We start from the raw sequence: 19,148 nt of genomic DNA, 5'->3' as shown, positions 1-19,148 counted from the left end.
CATTGCTGTGGCTCTTTTTTGGGGCAAAGTTAACAAAATATTCACTATGCAAAATAAATTACTGGAGGGAAATGTCCATAGATATTGCAGTTCCTTGCCAAACACTGGAGCAGTTTTCACAGGAATACACATCAGCTACAAAATATTTCATCCCTTATGAACACCAAGGTGACAGACAACCTCCACTGGCTGACAATAGTAAATGCAATAAGTACTTCAGTCTACAGCAGGTAACTTGGTGCTGACTGAAATGCCAAGAATGCAGGGAATCAACATAAGCCAGGAGTGACCTCTGGCTCACACTGTAACATTAGAAAAACTAAAAATATTTTGCACTAGCTCACTGCATCATCAAGAAGACATTGCATTGCCTCCGTGATGAAGCATTTACAGAATATACGTGAATGATCTCTATGAGAGATAAAAACCTAAAGAAAATAATATTGGAGTAGCAGAAAAGATCAGAGTAGAAAACTGTGTGTGTGTGTGTGTGTGTGTGTGTGTGTGTGTGTGTGTGTGTGTGTGTGTGTGTGTGTGTGTGTGTGTGTGTGTGTGTGTGTGTGTGTGTGTGTGACCTGCCAGGATTGAGATCACTGCTGGCTGCTCTATCAGTGTGGTGTGCAGTGCTTAAGTGTGAGTCAGAAACTTTCTGGGGACAAGAGTGTCACAACCACTGACCTCACACGCCACATGTAACGAGACACATTAATCGTATGATCCATAATTCAGTATCATTAAGAAAATAAAATTTTACATAACTCCATTGTAACAAATTACAGCATCAACAAAAACCTGCACATTATGTAATCATTAACATATCAGGGACATGCTCTCCCCAAAAAAATATACAGCTTCAGCTTCCATCATGACAGAATAGGCAGATTATATAAAAGAAAATACACATTAATTGAATGTGTAAATGCAAAAAAGGTCCAAGAGGCTGTGTAATATTAAAGATGTTCACAGAAACTAATAAGAGACTTTTGTTTCACATAAAGCTGAAGATTTTCAGTTTTGGAAATAGAAATACATATAGATTTACATAACATTACATCTTGAGCAAATTAATGAATGCACAAATATTAGGTGTTGCATGTGGAACTGATAAAAGGCAAGCTGAGTGCATCAGTATGGAAGAAGTCTCAAGATGCAACTCAAATTATTACATACTGAACAAACTTTAAAACTTTTAATCATTTCATACTTTAAGAAACTGCCATATTTCAACATACAAAAACACCTACTTTCATAAAAAAATAGGTAATTGATATCTTCTAGGAAGATGACACAATAAATATCACTTTATTTCAATCAATTCCAATAAATAAATATATATATATATATATTTATATTTATATATGTATATAGGTATGTTAAGAGACTAAAGCTGCAAGCATTCATCTCTTTTGGGAAATAATAACTTGTGCCTACTTGATGGGATGACTATTAATGGTTAATGTTATACAGAACCATTAATGTCAGAGCAAAGTCTACATGATTATGTAAATTACTGTACTGACTTCTCTGATACCTAGTCAGAGGATTCGGCTGAGCTATTCACTCAGATCTTTGATGGCATAAGCATTACTTTCATCTCATTATTACCTATATACATACTTGTGTATTCTCCTGAATACATATGTATGTACTTGTCTACAATTTTAAAATTGATCTAATACATACTTCTCTCCAATTACCATAACTCTTAAATGTATGTCTCCAGCACTTAAATGGATAAAGTATTTTGACCTAAAAGTATTTTAAATACTTTATAGACAGCCATGCATCTAGCACAAGAAACAGTAACACAGGTCTTGATTCCTGCTTATTTGATTTAACCTGCTGTCTTTCAAACTTCAAATAATGTTATCAATTTATTCCTACATACAAGGTAACCATATTTATTTTACATCTTTATTGTAGTTTTCTAGATTTTTAATATATATGAATCTTTTATTAATCATGATGCTATAAAGAGTCAGATTGTGCCTGTGCACCAGGAATCTTTGACAACAGGTGAGGGTGTTTGGCTGCACAGCCCAGATCTGAGGGTCTCCAGCTGAGGCAAAACTCTTCGTTGTCATAGAATGCTAATGAACATCACTAAGTTGGTGTGTTTTATATCACAAAGTCTGTTATTCACTAAGGCAGGCACAGGTAGAGCTAATGCAGGCTAGAGGTCATAGTTTTATCTCCTTGCTATTTTAAGTACACTGAAGAAATAACTGTTTTATGATTTCCACATTTGCATGATAGAAGTGTCAGGCTTCCATATGCATATAACACTGTAATATTCCTACAACAATAAGCTGATATGCTTTGTATATATATTTTACAGTTATAGATTTTTTTGTGTTTTTTAGGGAGAGAGCAGTAATGGTGTCCATGGAGCAGTCATAGGTCATAGACAAGTTACCTGGGATATTTCTGAAACATACATTACAACTCATGAATCACATAGCTCATGTCTCACTCACTCAGGAGACCAACCCTGACAAGGAGGTAATATTAAGAATCCCAGTATGAAATGCTTTCTGTTTGGCACTTTGGATTCTGCTTTGTCATCTTAGAAAAGCACAAATCTTATTGATAATTTTTGGAAAGCTTTCATAGCTTTTAAGCTTCTTTGTTTCTCAAACACAAAACTTTTAACATCCATCTTGGTTGAGTAGAAAACACTAAATGTCTTCTTTGGTTTCCCATGATATACATTTCCAGTAACATAGATGTGAACTCAGTTGTTGAAGATGTTATGCACAAAAAACAACATTGGTACCCAGGCAGGTAATATTTTACCCTTTGGTTCTTCGGCAGCAACCTCTGATAAGAGATCAGAAGCTGTTTCACCTCAGTGATCTTTAATGCTTTAATGCAATACCCACTTCAAAGGTTGCATGATACACCCACCAGATGCCATTCCATTGGATTCTTTGATATTTTCAGAAAGATCATCCACCTAAAGACACTTGATATTCCCTTCACACCTGCCACAGCAGCAGATGGTTGGTGGAGTCATCCCGCCCAGCCACCTCAGACATGCCAGAGTTGCGGAAGTCCTCATAGCCATCACCGCCGGAGATGACCAGCAGCTTGGCAGGTGCAGCCGTTCCCGGCTAGGAAGGCAAGTTATGATTAATTCACTGTTTTATTGGGAATATGAAAATGTATAACACTATATGATGATGCAATAATATATGATCTAAAAAAAAATATTTACATATTCTCTCTCTCTCTCTCTCTCTCTCTCTCTCTCTCTCTCTCTCTCTCTCTCTCTCTCCCCCAGTATAAATCAGGACAAAAACTCATGAGCACACAGATTTTCAGCTTTTAATAGACAACTTCCAGACAGAATGTCCTAAACAAATAATTCCACATCTGTGAAAGCATCATATTAAAATGGAAACTTTGAAATAGAATCTGCAGATCCTCAGAGTCTGTTATTACCTGGTGGTGTGGGTGGTCTTTGCCCTTGAAGGAATATCTGGGGTGACCTTTGAGACGGGAAGGTCGAGGCTCAGGAGTGAGTTCCACACTAGTTAAAAACCTGTTCAAAAGTCAGACTTTAATACAATAATCCCCTTAACTTTTATGTTCAATACTTACCTATCTCTATTTTACTATGTGTATGTGTAGCCAATGCTGCATAATTGAATAATTTTAATTCTTGCTTATGTTAGAAGCACATAGTACAGAATTTCATGGTGATGATAAAAGTGCAAGCAGTGTTCTACTGCTGAAGAGTTGTGTTTGACCATATGAAGTAGAATAGGGTGAGTGGACATGGATCTTGATAAGTATCATTTCACCTCTACACCATTATAAGGCTCTTGCAGCAACATCTTGATTGATTCTTTTACAGTCATATTATGTACATAATTTCACTAACATTCTTGCTAAGCAGCTATATAGGTAAGCAAGACAATCTGTCTGTCTGTCTGCCTCACACCTTCATAGAAATTAAATCACTAGCATTCAATGCTGACAGCTGAGAAATAATACAAGAAATCCTCTAGAAGTTAAGTTACTTAATGACATGGATGTGGTCTGTTGTTGAATGACTAATCTTGAATTTTATTCCCTTATTCAGTCCATTTGAATTAAGCATTGTAGTAATCCTATTTATGAAAAGTGCCACACTCAAATTAAATCAAACAAAAAAGCAAACAAGCATGTAATTCTAATTCTACTACATCTTAGTATTACAATTACCATTAGATAAAATAAACTAATACAAAGCAGTCCATGAAAACCACAGCTAACAACATAAAGATAAATAAAATAAAATACAAATAAATAAACACAACAATTACTGACACTCAACATAAAAACTGTCTTTTGAATTAGCTATTCTAGTATTTAACTTCTGGTCAAAATATAATGTATGCTATATTAGTGTGACCTATACACAAATATTTATCTGTCATGACCTAAAAAGGGTGACTGCTCTAATCCCTCAAACTACCATTCTACTGGTTTAATTAACCTTCTGTCTGGCTGCCAGTATGGGTTCTGTCAAGGCCACTCTACCAGTGATCTTCTGGCTTTCCTTACTGAATCTTGGTCGTCCTCTTTTAAGGATTTTGGTGAAACTTTTGCTGTTGCCTTAGACATATCAAGAGCTTTTAATAGAGTCTGGCACAAAGATTTGATTTCCAAACTACCCTCCTACTACTTCTATCCTTCTCTTTGTAACTTCACCTCGTTTCCTCTCGGACTATGCTATTGCTGCTGTGGTAGATGGTCACTGTTCTTCTCCTGAGTCTATTAACAGTGGTGTTCCTCAGGGTTCTGTCCTGTCACCCACTTTCTTCCTCATTATTCATCAATGATCTCCTGAATCAAAGCTCTTGTCCTAGCCACTCTTATGCTGATGATTCACATAATTTTGTAGATGTCCAATCCTTCAGGAAGTAAACAGTTCTCACAGGGAAGCCACAAAACACATGACTTCTCTTAGTAGTACCTCTGTAGTGGCTTGACAGTTAAGTCTGACTCTCCTCTCCTTGACCCACAGCAATCAGTGTAGTTCAACAAGTAAGGAGCTGTGTACCTTATTACAGGTCTGATTTTTTATTGCTCTTCCTTCATCACTTGATCCTTCAGATTAATTTCCTACAGCTTGAAAACACAAGTAGAGGACATTAAAGACAGTAAACTTACAATAAGTTAACTTTTAAGTATCTGCCTATATACTTTTATACTATCCGGATGCTAAGATTTCCCTTTAATGGAAATAACCAGACAACATGTCATATAGGAAAGGTTCCCAGTGCCATTATTCTGTCCCTTTTAGTTCCAGGGAATACAGAGGCAGTGTTTTTTCCTGGCTGCAGTGTGTAACCAAGCTGTACTTCCCTCCCTATGACTGGCTTAACACTTTTGATTCACATATGCATACACTGTACTTGAGTCTCTGTTGGTCTGTGGTCATCTCAAGCTAACGGATTAACCATAAGTGGAGCACAGTATAATGATATAATGAGAGATTACTACAGAACAAAAATAATAGGTAGAAAAATTATGAATGAGAAAAATAAACAATAGAGTAATGGCACTGCCATTCTAATGATCATTTTCAGATATATATGAGTCAAACCTGGTAACCAAACAGCATTAGATTATGACAAATTCTAGCAAGGTTCATCTGTTTTCTACATCTTTCCTCAGGACTACATTCTGTCTTTTTTGGTTCAGAATATCTAATGTGCTACAAGGCATCATTATAATTTTTTCTCTTTACTAAGCAAACCAACACAATGTGTGTCTTCACTACTTCATGCTTCACTTAAATTTTTAATAAAATCACAGTTGTCCTGCTGTCTCTCCAGCACTAACCTGACATGTCCTGTGTGGCCATAGGGGATGCCAACCATGTTAGGTGGTGCCTGCATGCGGTGGGTATTGTGGGCCAGTGGCACTGTAATAATAACACCAGCACTGGTCCCCACCCACAGCAGGTCCCGGCACGCCAAGAGAGATGTGACCCGCAGGCAGGCAGCTTTGTGTTGCCGAATGATGTCATCACAGCCTGAAGAAGACAAGGATCAGTTGAAAAATTATGACTACTATTATTGTTATTGATAATAGTAATTGATGATACCAGCAGCAGCAGTAATAGCAGTCTTACTAGTTGTAGGGAATACTTGGCACAGTGAGTATAACTGGAAGGAAAAACAGTAAGAATTTTAATGTTATCTGAATATTCTTATGCAAGGCAGCCGAGAGAACTGAAATGTGCTGGTGCAGGAATAGTTTAGGGCCCCAATCCCTGCAGCCAGTAGGTAAAGGTAGAGATGGGGGGCCCCTATCTCTAACTTAAGGACCCCCAAAGACCCCATGGATCCCAGTGCAATGCACCAATGCCCACTCTCAGTGGGCCTGTTCTATGAAATAGTAAGAGAAATTAAAATAAATACAGAAAAGAAAATGTCAACTTACTTGCAAGCATTTTTGTGACAGCTGGGGCAACATTAACCTCACATAGGCACTCATAGGTGGCTGTGTGGTACAGCCGGACTGATGCAGAGTTGTGCATGGAGATCCACACTCCATGGCCAGCAGACACCATGCAGGACACACCTCGGCCATTCTCTCCACCCACCACAAAGGAGTGCTGTTCAAAGAGTGATGGTGGTTTCAAGTCATGCCTTTACCATGCCTGTATCATTCTTATTGCATTGTTGCCTTGCTATTCTTAAGCTTCTGTTAGCTGGGTTTTTGTAAGGATTTTTGTACAAGCACCTGAATTTGGTTCACTTAATGAAAAAGCAGCTTTCTATATAAGCACATATTTGATCAGACTCCTACAGTGAATGAAGTCACCATGAATGTTCACATAATGTTTCATCCAATATTACAGATCATGAATTAATCTGGCACAAAAATTAGCAATACATTACATGATACTGTGAACTTAAACTATCAAGAAATGAAAGTTTTCTATAATTCCTTGTATTTAATTTGGTACTGAGTATATTCATTCAACCAATAATTCTCTATAATTGCACTGAAATGATGACAAAACAACCTGTAGGGCAGAGAATTATTAGAGTCATCCCTTCAAAAGGTATTACTATTATATTCAGAACAGTTAAAATATTACTGACATGATTATGCATAAACAGTGAATTTATAATATACTAATATGAAAAATCTTTGTTATTTCATTCTCACTAAATACCTGAGAGTTCATTATCTGCAATTTACTTTACAGCCCAAGTAGGGCACAGCAGCTGGATGGAAGCCACAAAGGAAGAGGTAAGGAAGACTGCACAAAAAGTTCAAAGAAATAGGATCAGCATGGGTGTCTGAGGGACACCATAAGATGTATATTTCCACACACCACCTCCTCACCTCCACTTGCAGAGATGCAGTGTTTAGAACTCTGATGGTGTTCATGGTGGCACACCAAAGTTTTCCAGCCACTGCCATCATCTTGGTAACAGGAGCAGCAGCTGTGCTGATGCTCACCACCTGCCTCTCAGCCACATTCCACTCCCCTGACATGTCCCGCCGGTAGATGATGATGTCCCCGTTGGCTAGTGATGCAAACACTCTGTTGTCTAGGTGGCTGTGGGTGGATGAAATTTATCTTTTGCATTATTTAGATATCTTTTATTTTTTACAAACCAAAATGTGACTAATTGTTAACAAAATTTGTATTCATACAATATATTTCCTTTCTATGAAATATTCCTATGAATATATAATCTTCCTCCAATCCATTTCATCTACACCGGTGGAAAAAAATAAGAAGTAAGGTAAGAAAAAGGTGTGCCATAAAAAGTGTACAGCAATATGCCAAAGCTGGAGTTTTTAGGTGACTTGATACTCTCCTCTTAATAGAAACTGTAAGCTGAGGGAAAGTTAAAGCTGAGAGAAAGTAAAGACTATCCAATATTTTACCAACAGGGATGATAAATGTCTGTAATCACTGATCAAGTCTCATTAGAAAAGTAGGAAAAATATACATGAGTGAACAACTGATCTGGAAGAGGAGATGGGACTCAGGAAACTAAATATATGTAACAGCAAATTTAGTAAATATTACAAAGAGATAATGAATAGAGTCAAAGATTGCAAAACAAAATTAATGACATATGTAAGTAGTCTGCAACAGCCTTCCTGCATAGTAATAATTATGTGAAATCTTTACATATTATTTAGATTTTGCTTCTTTATGACACATCAAGACGCATACAAAATCTTATAAACTACACAATGTGAAAATTATATAAATTAGCTTTCAAATCTTGCATGAAAAATGTATATGACTAGCAGTTATTAATTTGATTTGTATTATCAAATTAATAATTGAATGAATTAATCATTCTGGTGGACTGTAACATGACACAATCTTGCCATGCTTACATGATGCAGTGGACAGGAGAGCCTGGCTGGAACTTAAACTTATTTTTCTTGATCCTGATGGTGTCAGAGCAGTTGTATACGTGGATAAAACCGTCCTCAGTGCCGAGCCACATGGTGGGCTGGTGGTTCTCAGAGTTGTCACAGCCCATCTCAGGGGGAAGTGACTCACTCCGCCGTTTTCTCATGTCATCATCGATGGGCATCTCCTCATCCTCATCATCATCACTGAAATTGCTGCAAGACAAAAGGTATTTATTAAGGTTCAGGATCTTTTTAGTATGTGTGCCTATTGATCTGTCTGTTTATTAGTCTTTACCTATCTGCTTGTTTTTTTTTGCCCCCCCCCTACCTCTCTCTCTCTCTCTCTCTCTCTCTCTCTCTCTCTCTCTCTCTCTCTCTCTCTCTCTCTCTCTCTCTCTCTCTCTCTCTCTCTCTCTCTCTCTCTCTCTCTCTCTCTCTCAGGAAAAAAATTAATTAGTGAGGACAATAATTACAAGATCAGCAGTTATGAGGGTCCACAGTATACATAATCATATGTGCTAATAATGGGTTTACATAGGCTGGCTGTCTTTCCTCCATGCCAGTGCACATGTTCTATCATGTCTCATCTTACAGTGCCATGTCAGTTATCCACTGTTCACCTCTGACTATCCAGTTCACTGCCTAAAGTTTAATCACTGTAGGTTGTTTAAGTAATTTTTTTTTTTTATTCATCCAGTTGATGAATCATAAATTTTTGAAAAATTTAAAATCAAAACAGTTGTAAATGATGTATATGTACAATTATAATGGCTATATCCAGATGTATATGGTACATAAACTCTGGCTATAATTGTTAAATGCATCTTAAATGATGGAGAAGAGAAAACTTTTTAATCTGAATAATGAGGGAGATGATAACAATGGAAGGAAGACTCACGACTGGGGGGCAGCAGGGATGGAGGCAATGGACAGGATTCGAGCATTGCAGACTCCATTGCAGCATGCCACAGTTGGGTCTGGCTGCAGGCTGAGCACACACACCTGCCCCACATATCCATCACTGCAGAAAAAAAATTTTCATGAATAACTAAAGTTGAGCAAGAATATTTTGAGGGGCAACACTGAAATGTAAGCACTCTTTTGTCTCCAGGATGTGTGATTTACATTTGCAGCCTAAGTCAATATTTGTGGTGAAGAAAATAACATAATATTCTGCTTGGAGGGTTTATGATAATTTGATTGTTGTTACATTGTTATTCCCATATTTTGCAACTAAGACTGAATAGAAATTTAATAGTCAAGTGTAAATTAATGCAGATGTGCAATCAAGAACATATTCAGCTAACTTCTCTCCCACAGTGCTGATATGTGACTGCAGCTGAGCACCTACAACACAAAATGGGGGTAAAGGCACAGCTGTGTGAGGGTTTGAGGTATACTTCTGAATTATGTTGGCAGACATCACATATTTCTTGATATACTGAAATGTCATGTGTCTTATTTCATGTAATGCATCACAAATCCTACATTAGCATGCAATGAATGAGCAGCATATGAATAAATAAAAGGAAATAATTAACATAAAAACAAAAGAACCTCTACAGCTTATATTTTTCTTCACTATTTGGACTGTTACCAAATACTATGCTAGTGTTGTATTTTATATCATATTTGAGAACTATACACACTTCCTAGTAAAGCAGATATTTTTTTTGTGACTCCCTGAATAAATGAGAAAAAAGTCAAAGGTTTAGGTGCTCTTGGAAATGTGTGTACAGTACCTTCATAGAGTGAAGACTCAGCCTAACACATGTATTAAGATATGTGATACATTTTTGATGTTCATGCTGCAATGAAAGGCACATCACAAAGAAATTCCTGTATGTATAGCAAAAAATTCTTTGAGCCACAAAAAAAAAAAAAAATTTCAAATGTTGACATAAAAATGCATAAAGGAGACATACAGATAACAATACATTCATAATTGGCCTTTCCTCACCTGTTACAGACCCAGACATCCTTCAGGTTGTGAGCATTGAGACCAAGAGTGGCGGTGGCACATGTAAACTGAAGGCCAGCCCGAGTTTTCCTAATTGGAAGAGCTGATACGAACTCAGGAGGAGGTCGCCGATCAGCTGACATGGCTAAGAAATGTACAGAAAATAATTCCATATTGCAATACATAAAGAGTTACAGTTTTAACCATAATATAGCAGGGAAATCTTTAAATACTAGTGACTATGAATTTGGAGTTGATTTTATGATTTAATCATGTTATTGGCTTCAAACACTTGATTAGAATAAATGTTTTTATTTTCCTCCTCACCTAATTTGTGCTTAGCATCATTGAATGCTTCCTCCCACATCGCCCTTTTCTCAGCACTACTGAACATGAATGTCAGATTATCCATCACTTCTCTGTGAAAACAAAAATATATTGCTACCACTATCACAGTTATTATTATCATAAATATGCCAGCTACAGTGAACAACATTGATAAAGGACAGGAAACCACAAGCTGCAGATGACTGCTTTAGAGAAGAGGTAAGTAAATGTGTGTAAGGTGATCATAACAAGTGTGATTTTGATCATACTGAATCTAATCAACTACCTATCTATTAATTTTGACATCTGTTCCATGGGCCTCCCTCAAAGGCTGGCTACTCCATTTGTTCATGTCTTTATATTTATTTCATGCATATTCAAATATCTCTCTCTCTCTCTCTCTCTCTCTCTCTCTCTCTCTCTCTCTCTCTCTCTCTCTCTCTCTCTCTCTCTCTCTCTCTCTCTCTCTCTCTCTCTCTCTCTCTCTCTCGTATTTTAATGGTCTTTCCATCATAAAGGTAGCCTTCCTCTTACATCCACAGCATGTCTTGCTCATATGGTTAAACAAAAAGACTGAATGATATAAATCTTAGGATATAGAATGAATGCTGAAGAATGGATTAATGTTGCATGGCATATACAAACTACTAAGCATACATAAATTTTCTCATTTATATACAAGTTACAGTACTATTAATCTATCACGCCCTCACAAAACTATATTTGGAAACATATAGACCACTGAAATGCTGACCAGAAAGAACAACTTACTGTGTGGTGACTGTAAGTTCAAGTTCCATCAGCTGGGAGTCTGTCTCTTGTCTCTCTGTCAGCTGCTTCTGTACCTGAGTGATCATGTCCTGTATTACCTCATCCATGGACCCCCGAGGACACCGCAGGGTCTTGCTCAGCTTGGAGATGTACTGTAATGTCTTCAAGTCCTCTTTGAGTGCCTCTATCTCACGAGCCAACTTTTTCATGCTCTCATCTCGTGCTGAAGGTTGATGGGGGAGATGGGGAATGGATGGGGAATCAGTATTATCTTAAGGTATGTAAGATTATATGTGATGAAAAAAAAAAAAAAACATGGTTACCAGATTCAATATATAGCAAAATATGGGGAAGATGATGTGCCAGGATATAGTGTCTTAAAGATGTCCCAGTTAAGGAGTAATTAAGAGCAGCAGTCTACTAAAGCAACAATGTTTGACTGATACAATAACACATATCAGACTGAAGGAGAGGTATGCCAGTGAGAAAGAAAGTTAAGAATTTAGGGAAATGAGTAATACATATAAGGATTTCAGGAACACAATAAACACCAAAATGTATACTTACACCTAGCTATGTCCAAGTCATCTAGTGGAATGAATTTTGAGAGCTTGAATTTGTTGGACTCAACAGAATTCACGACTGTAAGTGGTAAACTGTTGAGAAAAGAAAAACATTACCAGTACATTAAGAAAATGTCTAATAGATATGCTTATAGGCATGATGGTGTGAGTAGAAACAGCAGATTGAATATGTAGTCATAGCAAAACATATTTATAATTGGCTTAATCATCCACACTTCACTGATAATTATAAGGAAGATAAATATGAGAAAAGCAATGAGAGCAGACAAGTGTGGCACAAGGGATCCTAAGAGAGTGTACCTAATAACAAGCATGGCTAATTAATATCACTGAGAGTTCCTTAAATGACTGAAAATCAACACAAAGCATGGAGAGAACAAATGTCCCATTATAGTACAGAGTGACAAAGAAAACCTGATAATACACCAGTGTCTGTTATGGTCAAGGCATGAATGTATAGGTGTGAATTGGCTACCATGTACATGGTAGCCTCCAGGAGGAGGCAGTAGACACTTGCCGAAACGATAATTACTCCCAGTGAGGTCTAATGCACTGTTCAGGGGGTGCTGTGAACTTATCATTAAACCCAGCTGTGACCTCACTGAACGTTTCCCTTTGTGTCTCACAACACAAGGGGGCAGTCACAGCCTGCCCTCTAAAGACAACTCTCTTACTCCACACAAAACTACAAGCACCTAATAACACACACACCCTTCACTCAAAAATGTTTTAAATCATCATGGCGACTCCTACACCAGCCTCGGAGTCCCCATCTGGGGAGGGGACCATAAATGTCCCCAGGTCGGACTGCCTTTTTGTTGACGACCCTAAGTGTCTTGACACCCCCCTCAACTTTTTCTTCATTAACTTCTGCAACATTCGCGGTCTAAGATCTAATTTTCAATCTGTAGAACACCACCTCTCCTCTTCTAAACCTCATCTTCTTTTCCTCACTGAAACTCAGGTGTCTGAGGCAACTGACAGTAGCCCCTTTTCTGTTCCCTCCTACTTTCTCTATCCTCATTTTCGATCCAAAGCTGGATGCTGCGTTTATGTGCGCAATGACTTAACCTGCTCTCGTGCCCACGCTCTTGAATCTTCCGAGTTTTCCACCATCTGGCTACGACTACAGAGTCACTCTCATACTAAATTTATCTGTGCTGTATACCTCTCACCTAACTCCTCTGACTATAATAAATTCTTTGACTACTTAACTTCCAAAGTGGAGCACATTCTGACCCTCTTCCCTTTTGCAGAGATCTCCATTCTTGGAGATTTCAATGTTCACCACCAGCTTTGGCTTTCCTCTCCCTTCACAGACCATCCTGGTGAACTAGCCTACAACTTTGCTATCCTCCATGACTTAGAGCAATTGGTGCAACACCCTACTCGTATTCCTGACCGTCTTGGAGATACGCCCAACATTCTTGACCTTTTCCTGACCTCTAATCCTTCTGCTTATGCTGTCACCCTTTCTTCTCCGTTGGGCTCCTCCGATCACAATCTCATATCTTTATCTTGTCCTATCACTCCAATCCCTCCTCAGGATCCCCCTAAGCGAAGGTGCCTCTGGCGTTTTGCCTCTGCTAATTGGGGGGACCTGAGGAGGTATTTTGCTGTTTTTCCTTGGAATGACTACTGCTTCCGTGTCAGAGACCCGTCTTTGTGTGCTGAGCGCATAACAGAGGTGATAGTGTCTGGCATGGAGGCGTACATTCCTCACTCTTTTTCTCGTCCTAAACCTTCTAAACCTTGGTTTAACACAGCTTGTTCTCGTGCTATACATGATAGAGAGGTGGCCCACAAAAGGTACTTAAGCCTTCCATCACCAGAATCTCATGCACTTTATATTTCTGCCCGGAACCATGCCAAGTCTGTTCTCCAACTAGCCAAAAACTCCTTCATTAACAGAAAATGTCAAAACCTTTCAAAATCTAACTCCCCTCGTGATTTCTGGCATCTAGCCAAAAATATCTCCAGTAACTTTGCTTCTTCATCTTTCCCTCCTCTATTTCAACCAGATGGCACCACTGCTATCACATCTATTTCTAAAGCTGAACTCTTTGCTCAAACCTTTGCTAAAAACTCTACCTTGGACGATTCCGGGCTTGTTCCTCCCTCTCCTCCACCCTCTGACTACTTCATGCCATCTATTAAAATTCTTCGCAATGATGTTTTCCATGCCCTCGCTGGCCTAAACCCTCGGAAGGCTTATGGACCTGATGGGGTCCCTCCTATTGTTCTCCGAAACTGTGCCTCCGTGCTTGCACCTTGCCTAGTCAAACTCTTTCAACTCTGTCTGTCAACATCTACCTTTCCTTCTTGCTGGAAGTTTGCCTACATTCAACCTGTTCCTAAAAAGGGTGACCGTTCTAATCCCTCAAACTACCGTCCTATTGCTTTAATTTCCTGCCTATCTAAAGTTTTTGAATCAATCCTCAACAGGAAGATTCTTAAACATCTATCACTTCACAACCTTCTATCTGATCGCCAGTATGGGTTCCGTCAAGGCCGCTCTACTGGTGATCTTCTGGCTTTCCTTACTGAGTCTTGGTCATCCTCTTTTAGAGATTTTGGTGAAACTTTTGCTGTTGCCTTGGACATATCAAAAGCTTTTGATAGAGTCTGGCACAAAGCTTTGATTTCCAAACTACCCTCCTACGGTTTCTATCCTTCTCTCTGTAACTTCATCTCAAGTTTCCTTTCTGACCGTTCTATTGCTGCTGTGGTAGACGGTCACTGTTCTTCTCCTAAATCTATTAACAGTGGTGTTCCTCAGGGTTCTGTCCTGTCACCCACTCTCTTCTTATTATTCATTAATGATCTTCTAAACCAAACTTCTTGTCCTATCCACTCCTACGCTGATGATACCACCCTGCACTTTTCCACGTCTTTTCATAGACGTCCAACCCTTCAGGAGGTAAACATATCACGCAGGGAAGCCACAGAACGCCTGACTTCTGATCTTTCTAAAATTTCTGATTGGGGCAGAGCAAACTTGGTATTGTTCAATGCCTCAAAAACTCAATTCCTCCATCTATCAACTCGACACAACCTTCCAGACAACTATCCCCTCTTCTTCAATGACACTCAACTGTCCCCCTCTTCTACACTGAACATCCTCGGTCTGTCCTTTACTTATAATCTGAACTGGAAACTTCACATCTCATCTCTAGCTAAAACAGCTTCTATGAAGTTAGGTGTTCTGAGACGTCTCCGCCAGTTTTTCTCACCCCCCCAGCTGCTAACTCTGTACAAGAGCCTTATCCGTCCATGTATGGAGTATGCTTCACATGTCTGGGGGGGTTCCACTCACACTGCTCTTCTAGACAGGGTGGAATCAAAAGCTTTTCGTCTCATCAACTCCTCTCCTCTAACTGACTGTCTTCAGCCTCTCTCTCACCGCCGCAATGTTGCATATCTAGCTGTCTTTTACCGCTATTTTCATGCTAACTGCTCTTCTGATCTTGCTAACTGCATGCCTCCCCTCCTTCCGCGGCCTCGCTGCACAAGACTTTCTTCTTTCTCTCACCCCTATTCTGTCCACCTCCCTAACGCAAGAGTTAACCAGTATTCTCAATCATTCATCCCTTTCTCTGGTAAACTCTGGAACTCCCTGCCTGCTTCTGTATTTCCACCTTCCTATGACTTGAATTCCTTCAAGAGGGAGGTTTCAAGACACTTATCCTCCAATTTTTGACCACTGCTTTGACCCTTTTATGGGACTGGCATTTCAGTGGGCATTTTTTTTATTAGATTTTTGTTGCCCTTGGCCAGTGTCCTTCCTACATAAAAAAAAAAAAAAAAAATGTGAAGCTAGTACATACAGAAACCTGCAACTAAACTGGTGCCAAGTATAGTGCTATTTCCATTTTGAGAAATTGAATAATTTAAGACTGACAGTGGGAAAGGAGAGATAAGATCATGATGTACACAACAGTAAGGGGATACAAAAATGTGGTTAGTGAAGACAATCTCATGGGATGATATAAGATCAAGAAATCATGAGTATGTACTAAATAAAAAAATATTAGCTGCAGGTACAATGTGGAAGAAATTTTTCTTCTTAAGTAGAAGTAATGATAGTTGGAATAAGATGATTGTAAAGGTGGTATGTGCAAGAATCATTTATAACTTCAAGATAAAGTTGGACAAGAACAGATCTAAATACAGGAGACACAAGTTTGACTTAAGTAGATATACATATACGTATATTACTAAGGCCTGTATAACTGTTCAATATTTTAAATGACATCCCAATATGTACCAAAAGTTCACAAGTTTTCAAATATGTACACTTTGATCTCAGCTCTTCACTTAATTTGATCAAGTCAAAACATCAATGGAACCTCTTAGTGATGAAAGGGGGGAAGCACAGAATATACACCTTCATCTGAACAGGAAGGCAACTGAATGAACCTCAGATATAATTGACTGCAACTTTATTTTCTTGTGTATAGGGCATCAGATTACAAATGGATAAAAAACTGCTTGTGTTATATTCTGCAATTAACTGAATTGAGCAGCTAGAAGGCAACATGGGTTGTAAAACTGCTAAGACTCATGAGGATGTTTAATAAGGAAAGAATGGGAAAAATCTGGTCGTCTGTGGACTTTGATATTTTGAAAGAACATTGGTCATGTTTAGGAAGCTTACCTTGAGCCTTTTCTCAAAGTGGCTGACCGTCTCTTTATAGCTGTGATGACAAGGAGATCAGAGAAGAGGAAGAGGCAGCGTTCCTTGCGAGCGACAAGGCGAGACTGCATAGTGACAAGGTCATGGCGAATGAAGGTCCTGTTGGCACACAAATGATAAAAAATAGTGCAGCTTTTAGCCTGTATGTTTAAACACTACTAGACACAAACAAGGCAAATGGATGGCTTTGAGATATGATAAAAAAAATCTAAAAATATGTTACTAGCTAAGCTAAAGTGATCACCAAGGCCTGAAAGGATTTTGTATGGAAGATTCAATCTCGCCTCTATTCAGGATTACATAATTTACAACTTTCTACGTAAAAGTTATAATGTGATGCAATCAAATCACTGGCAGGGACTCTATAACATTTAGCATTTCTCTGCTAAGACTTAATGCTTTTGGTTGGTGAGTTACCAAGTTACAACTTTAGTTAATCAACACTATGTAAAAAATACAATTCATGGAAATAATTTCCATCCACCTCATGAAGTCAATAATCAAAACACATTCATTCATTCAATCAGCAGTATTCATGAAGCTATTCAGGTTCATGTCAAATACAGAAATGGAAGAAGCTGTTTGGATTTTATGTACATTTCTATGAAATTTTAGTGTTACCAGTTGTTACCTCACCTGTCAGGTTGGACCAGCCCCACAAGGCCCTCGATGATGTTCTCTAGCTCCTTGAGGCACAGCTGCTGTTGTTCATGCTGGAGGGCCTCCTCCTTCACAGCATTGATCCGACTGGCCACTTGCTGCACCATCCCTATTGCTTCTGTCACCAGGGCATGGTCTGGGTGTTCCCTGCTGGTGTGCTTCAGGAGGCGCTGCATGAAATTACCATACATTAAAGGCATAGAACAAGAAAATGGAGCACTAACTTGACATTATATTGGGAGTTCTGAATCTTATAACAAGCATTCTGAAACTTAACCCACAAATATTTTGGAAAATACAAGATTTCACTTAACTCCTGTTGCTCTTCAAAACAACAGCACATTCTACAGAGTAAAAATTATCTTTATATTGATAATGATAACTATTACCATGTTCCATTCTTACAATGCATGGGGAAGTAAAGACTTACTTTGAGCAATAACTCATACTGGGGGAAGCGCTGGACAGGCTTGATCAAAAGAGCCTTGAGATCCAGCTTTCCTTGGTGTTCCCTGGCCCTGGCCTGCAGGAAGACAACAGTATCAGGCAACAGACAATAACAATGCCATTAACAGCAGTTGCAAAAAATATAAAAAATAAAATAAATAAATATATAATGAAATAAAATAAATAAATAAAAAATAAAAATTATATATATATATATATATATATATATATATATATATATATATATATATATATATATATATATATATATATATATATATATATACCAGTACTTAATATTTTGACAATAACTGAAGCTGAAACTAGTAAACAAGAAATGCTCCACACATATTTTTCAATATTACTTTGTATGTAAAAAAGGAATGTAGCATTAATATCATATTCTGATGAAGATAACATCTTTAGGATAAATCTGAGTTGATCTTCAGTCAGCAAGGAATGTAACCTGCCAAGAGGAGTTGCTTTCTAAATCACTGTTTTGGCAGAGATGAACTACTGGGACACAGATAATGTGTCATCATTTATATAACTGAATTTTCAAGAACATTTTTGCTTTTGTCATATCAGTCAACTCTATTACCTCTTGTTTCAAGCATTCTGAATGGTGTGCACACTTGACAAACATCGTCTATGAATTTATTTTACACATTATTGGTTGTTTTTAGGAATCTGAATTTCCTCACAACCTTTATGTTTCTTTTCTTAGACAGTTTACAATAGTTCCCTTTTATCCCACTAGTTTGTCATCTGCTTTCAAACAATGTAAACATTTACTTTATGTAATCAGGCTGGTGGATGTAACATAACCATTTGGTGTGTGTGTGTGTGTGTGTGTGTGTGTGTGTGTGTGTGTGTGTGTGTGTGTGTGTGTGTGTGTGTGTGTGTTAGCACTGATTAATAACACTCACCACCAAAAAGTGTTTGAAGGTTGGCTTGGCCTGGGATGCTGCCTTGATTGCCTCCTGTGCTGTCTTCCAGTTGTTGGTGAAGGCTGTGTAAGACTCCATCACATTGGGATTGTTCACCTGTGTGCCCAGAAAAAAGTTACTACTTGCATACTCACTCATTTAATATATATATATATATATATATATATATATATATATATATATATATATATATATATATATATATATATATATATATATATATATATATATATATATATATATATATATATATATATATATATATATATATATATATATATATATATATATATATATATATATATAAACAAAACTTATGTTATATTTTATAAGATTATGTTGCATCTTACTCAGTCTTATTA

General features: G+C 37.9%; 1 protein-coding gene across 1 annotated transcript in view; it reads right to left on the bottom strand.

The window, feature by feature from the left end:
• Positions 1 to 474: 474 nt before the first annotated feature.
• LOC135100981 (uncharacterized) overlaps positions 475 to 19,148 on the bottom strand; it is a 115,666-nt gene continuing 96,992 nt past the window's right edge. Inside the window, exons 7-21 of the mRNA XM_064004597.1 lie at positions 18,766 to 18,882; positions 17,820 to 17,912; positions 17,366 to 17,559; positions 16,691 to 16,828; positions 12,017 to 12,105; positions 11,450 to 11,672; positions 10,679 to 10,770; positions 10,352 to 10,496; positions 9,290 to 9,412; positions 8,371 to 8,604; positions 7,354 to 7,570; positions 6,439 to 6,613; positions 5,836 to 6,028; positions 3,445 to 3,544; positions 475 to 3,113 (exon numbers count right to left, since the gene is read on the bottom strand). Of these exons, the coding sequence (XP_063860667.1) occupies positions 2,979 to 3,113; positions 3,445 to 3,544; positions 5,836 to 6,028; positions 6,439 to 6,613; positions 7,354 to 7,570; positions 8,371 to 8,604; positions 9,290 to 9,412; positions 10,352 to 10,496; positions 10,679 to 10,770; positions 11,450 to 11,672; positions 12,017 to 12,105; positions 16,691 to 16,828; positions 17,366 to 17,559; positions 17,820 to 17,912; positions 18,766 to 18,882 (2,268 nt within the window). The 3' untranslated portion in view covers positions 475 to 2,978. The remainder of the gene's footprint in view (positions 3,114 to 3,444; positions 3,545 to 5,835; positions 6,029 to 6,438; positions 6,614 to 7,353; positions 7,571 to 8,370; positions 8,605 to 9,289; positions 9,413 to 10,351; positions 10,497 to 10,678; positions 10,771 to 11,449; positions 11,673 to 12,016; positions 12,106 to 16,690; positions 16,829 to 17,365; positions 17,560 to 17,819; positions 17,913 to 18,765; positions 18,883 to 19,148) is intronic.

This window comes from Scylla paramamosain, chromosome 5 (genome assembly GCF_035594125.1).
Source record: "Scylla paramamosain isolate STU-SP2022 chromosome 5, ASM3559412v1, whole genome shotgun sequence".
NCBI classification, from domain to species: Eukaryota; Metazoa; Arthropoda; class Malacostraca; order Decapoda; family Portunidae; genus Scylla; species Scylla paramamosain.
This window is presented reverse-complemented; position numbering and strand designations above follow the sequence as displayed.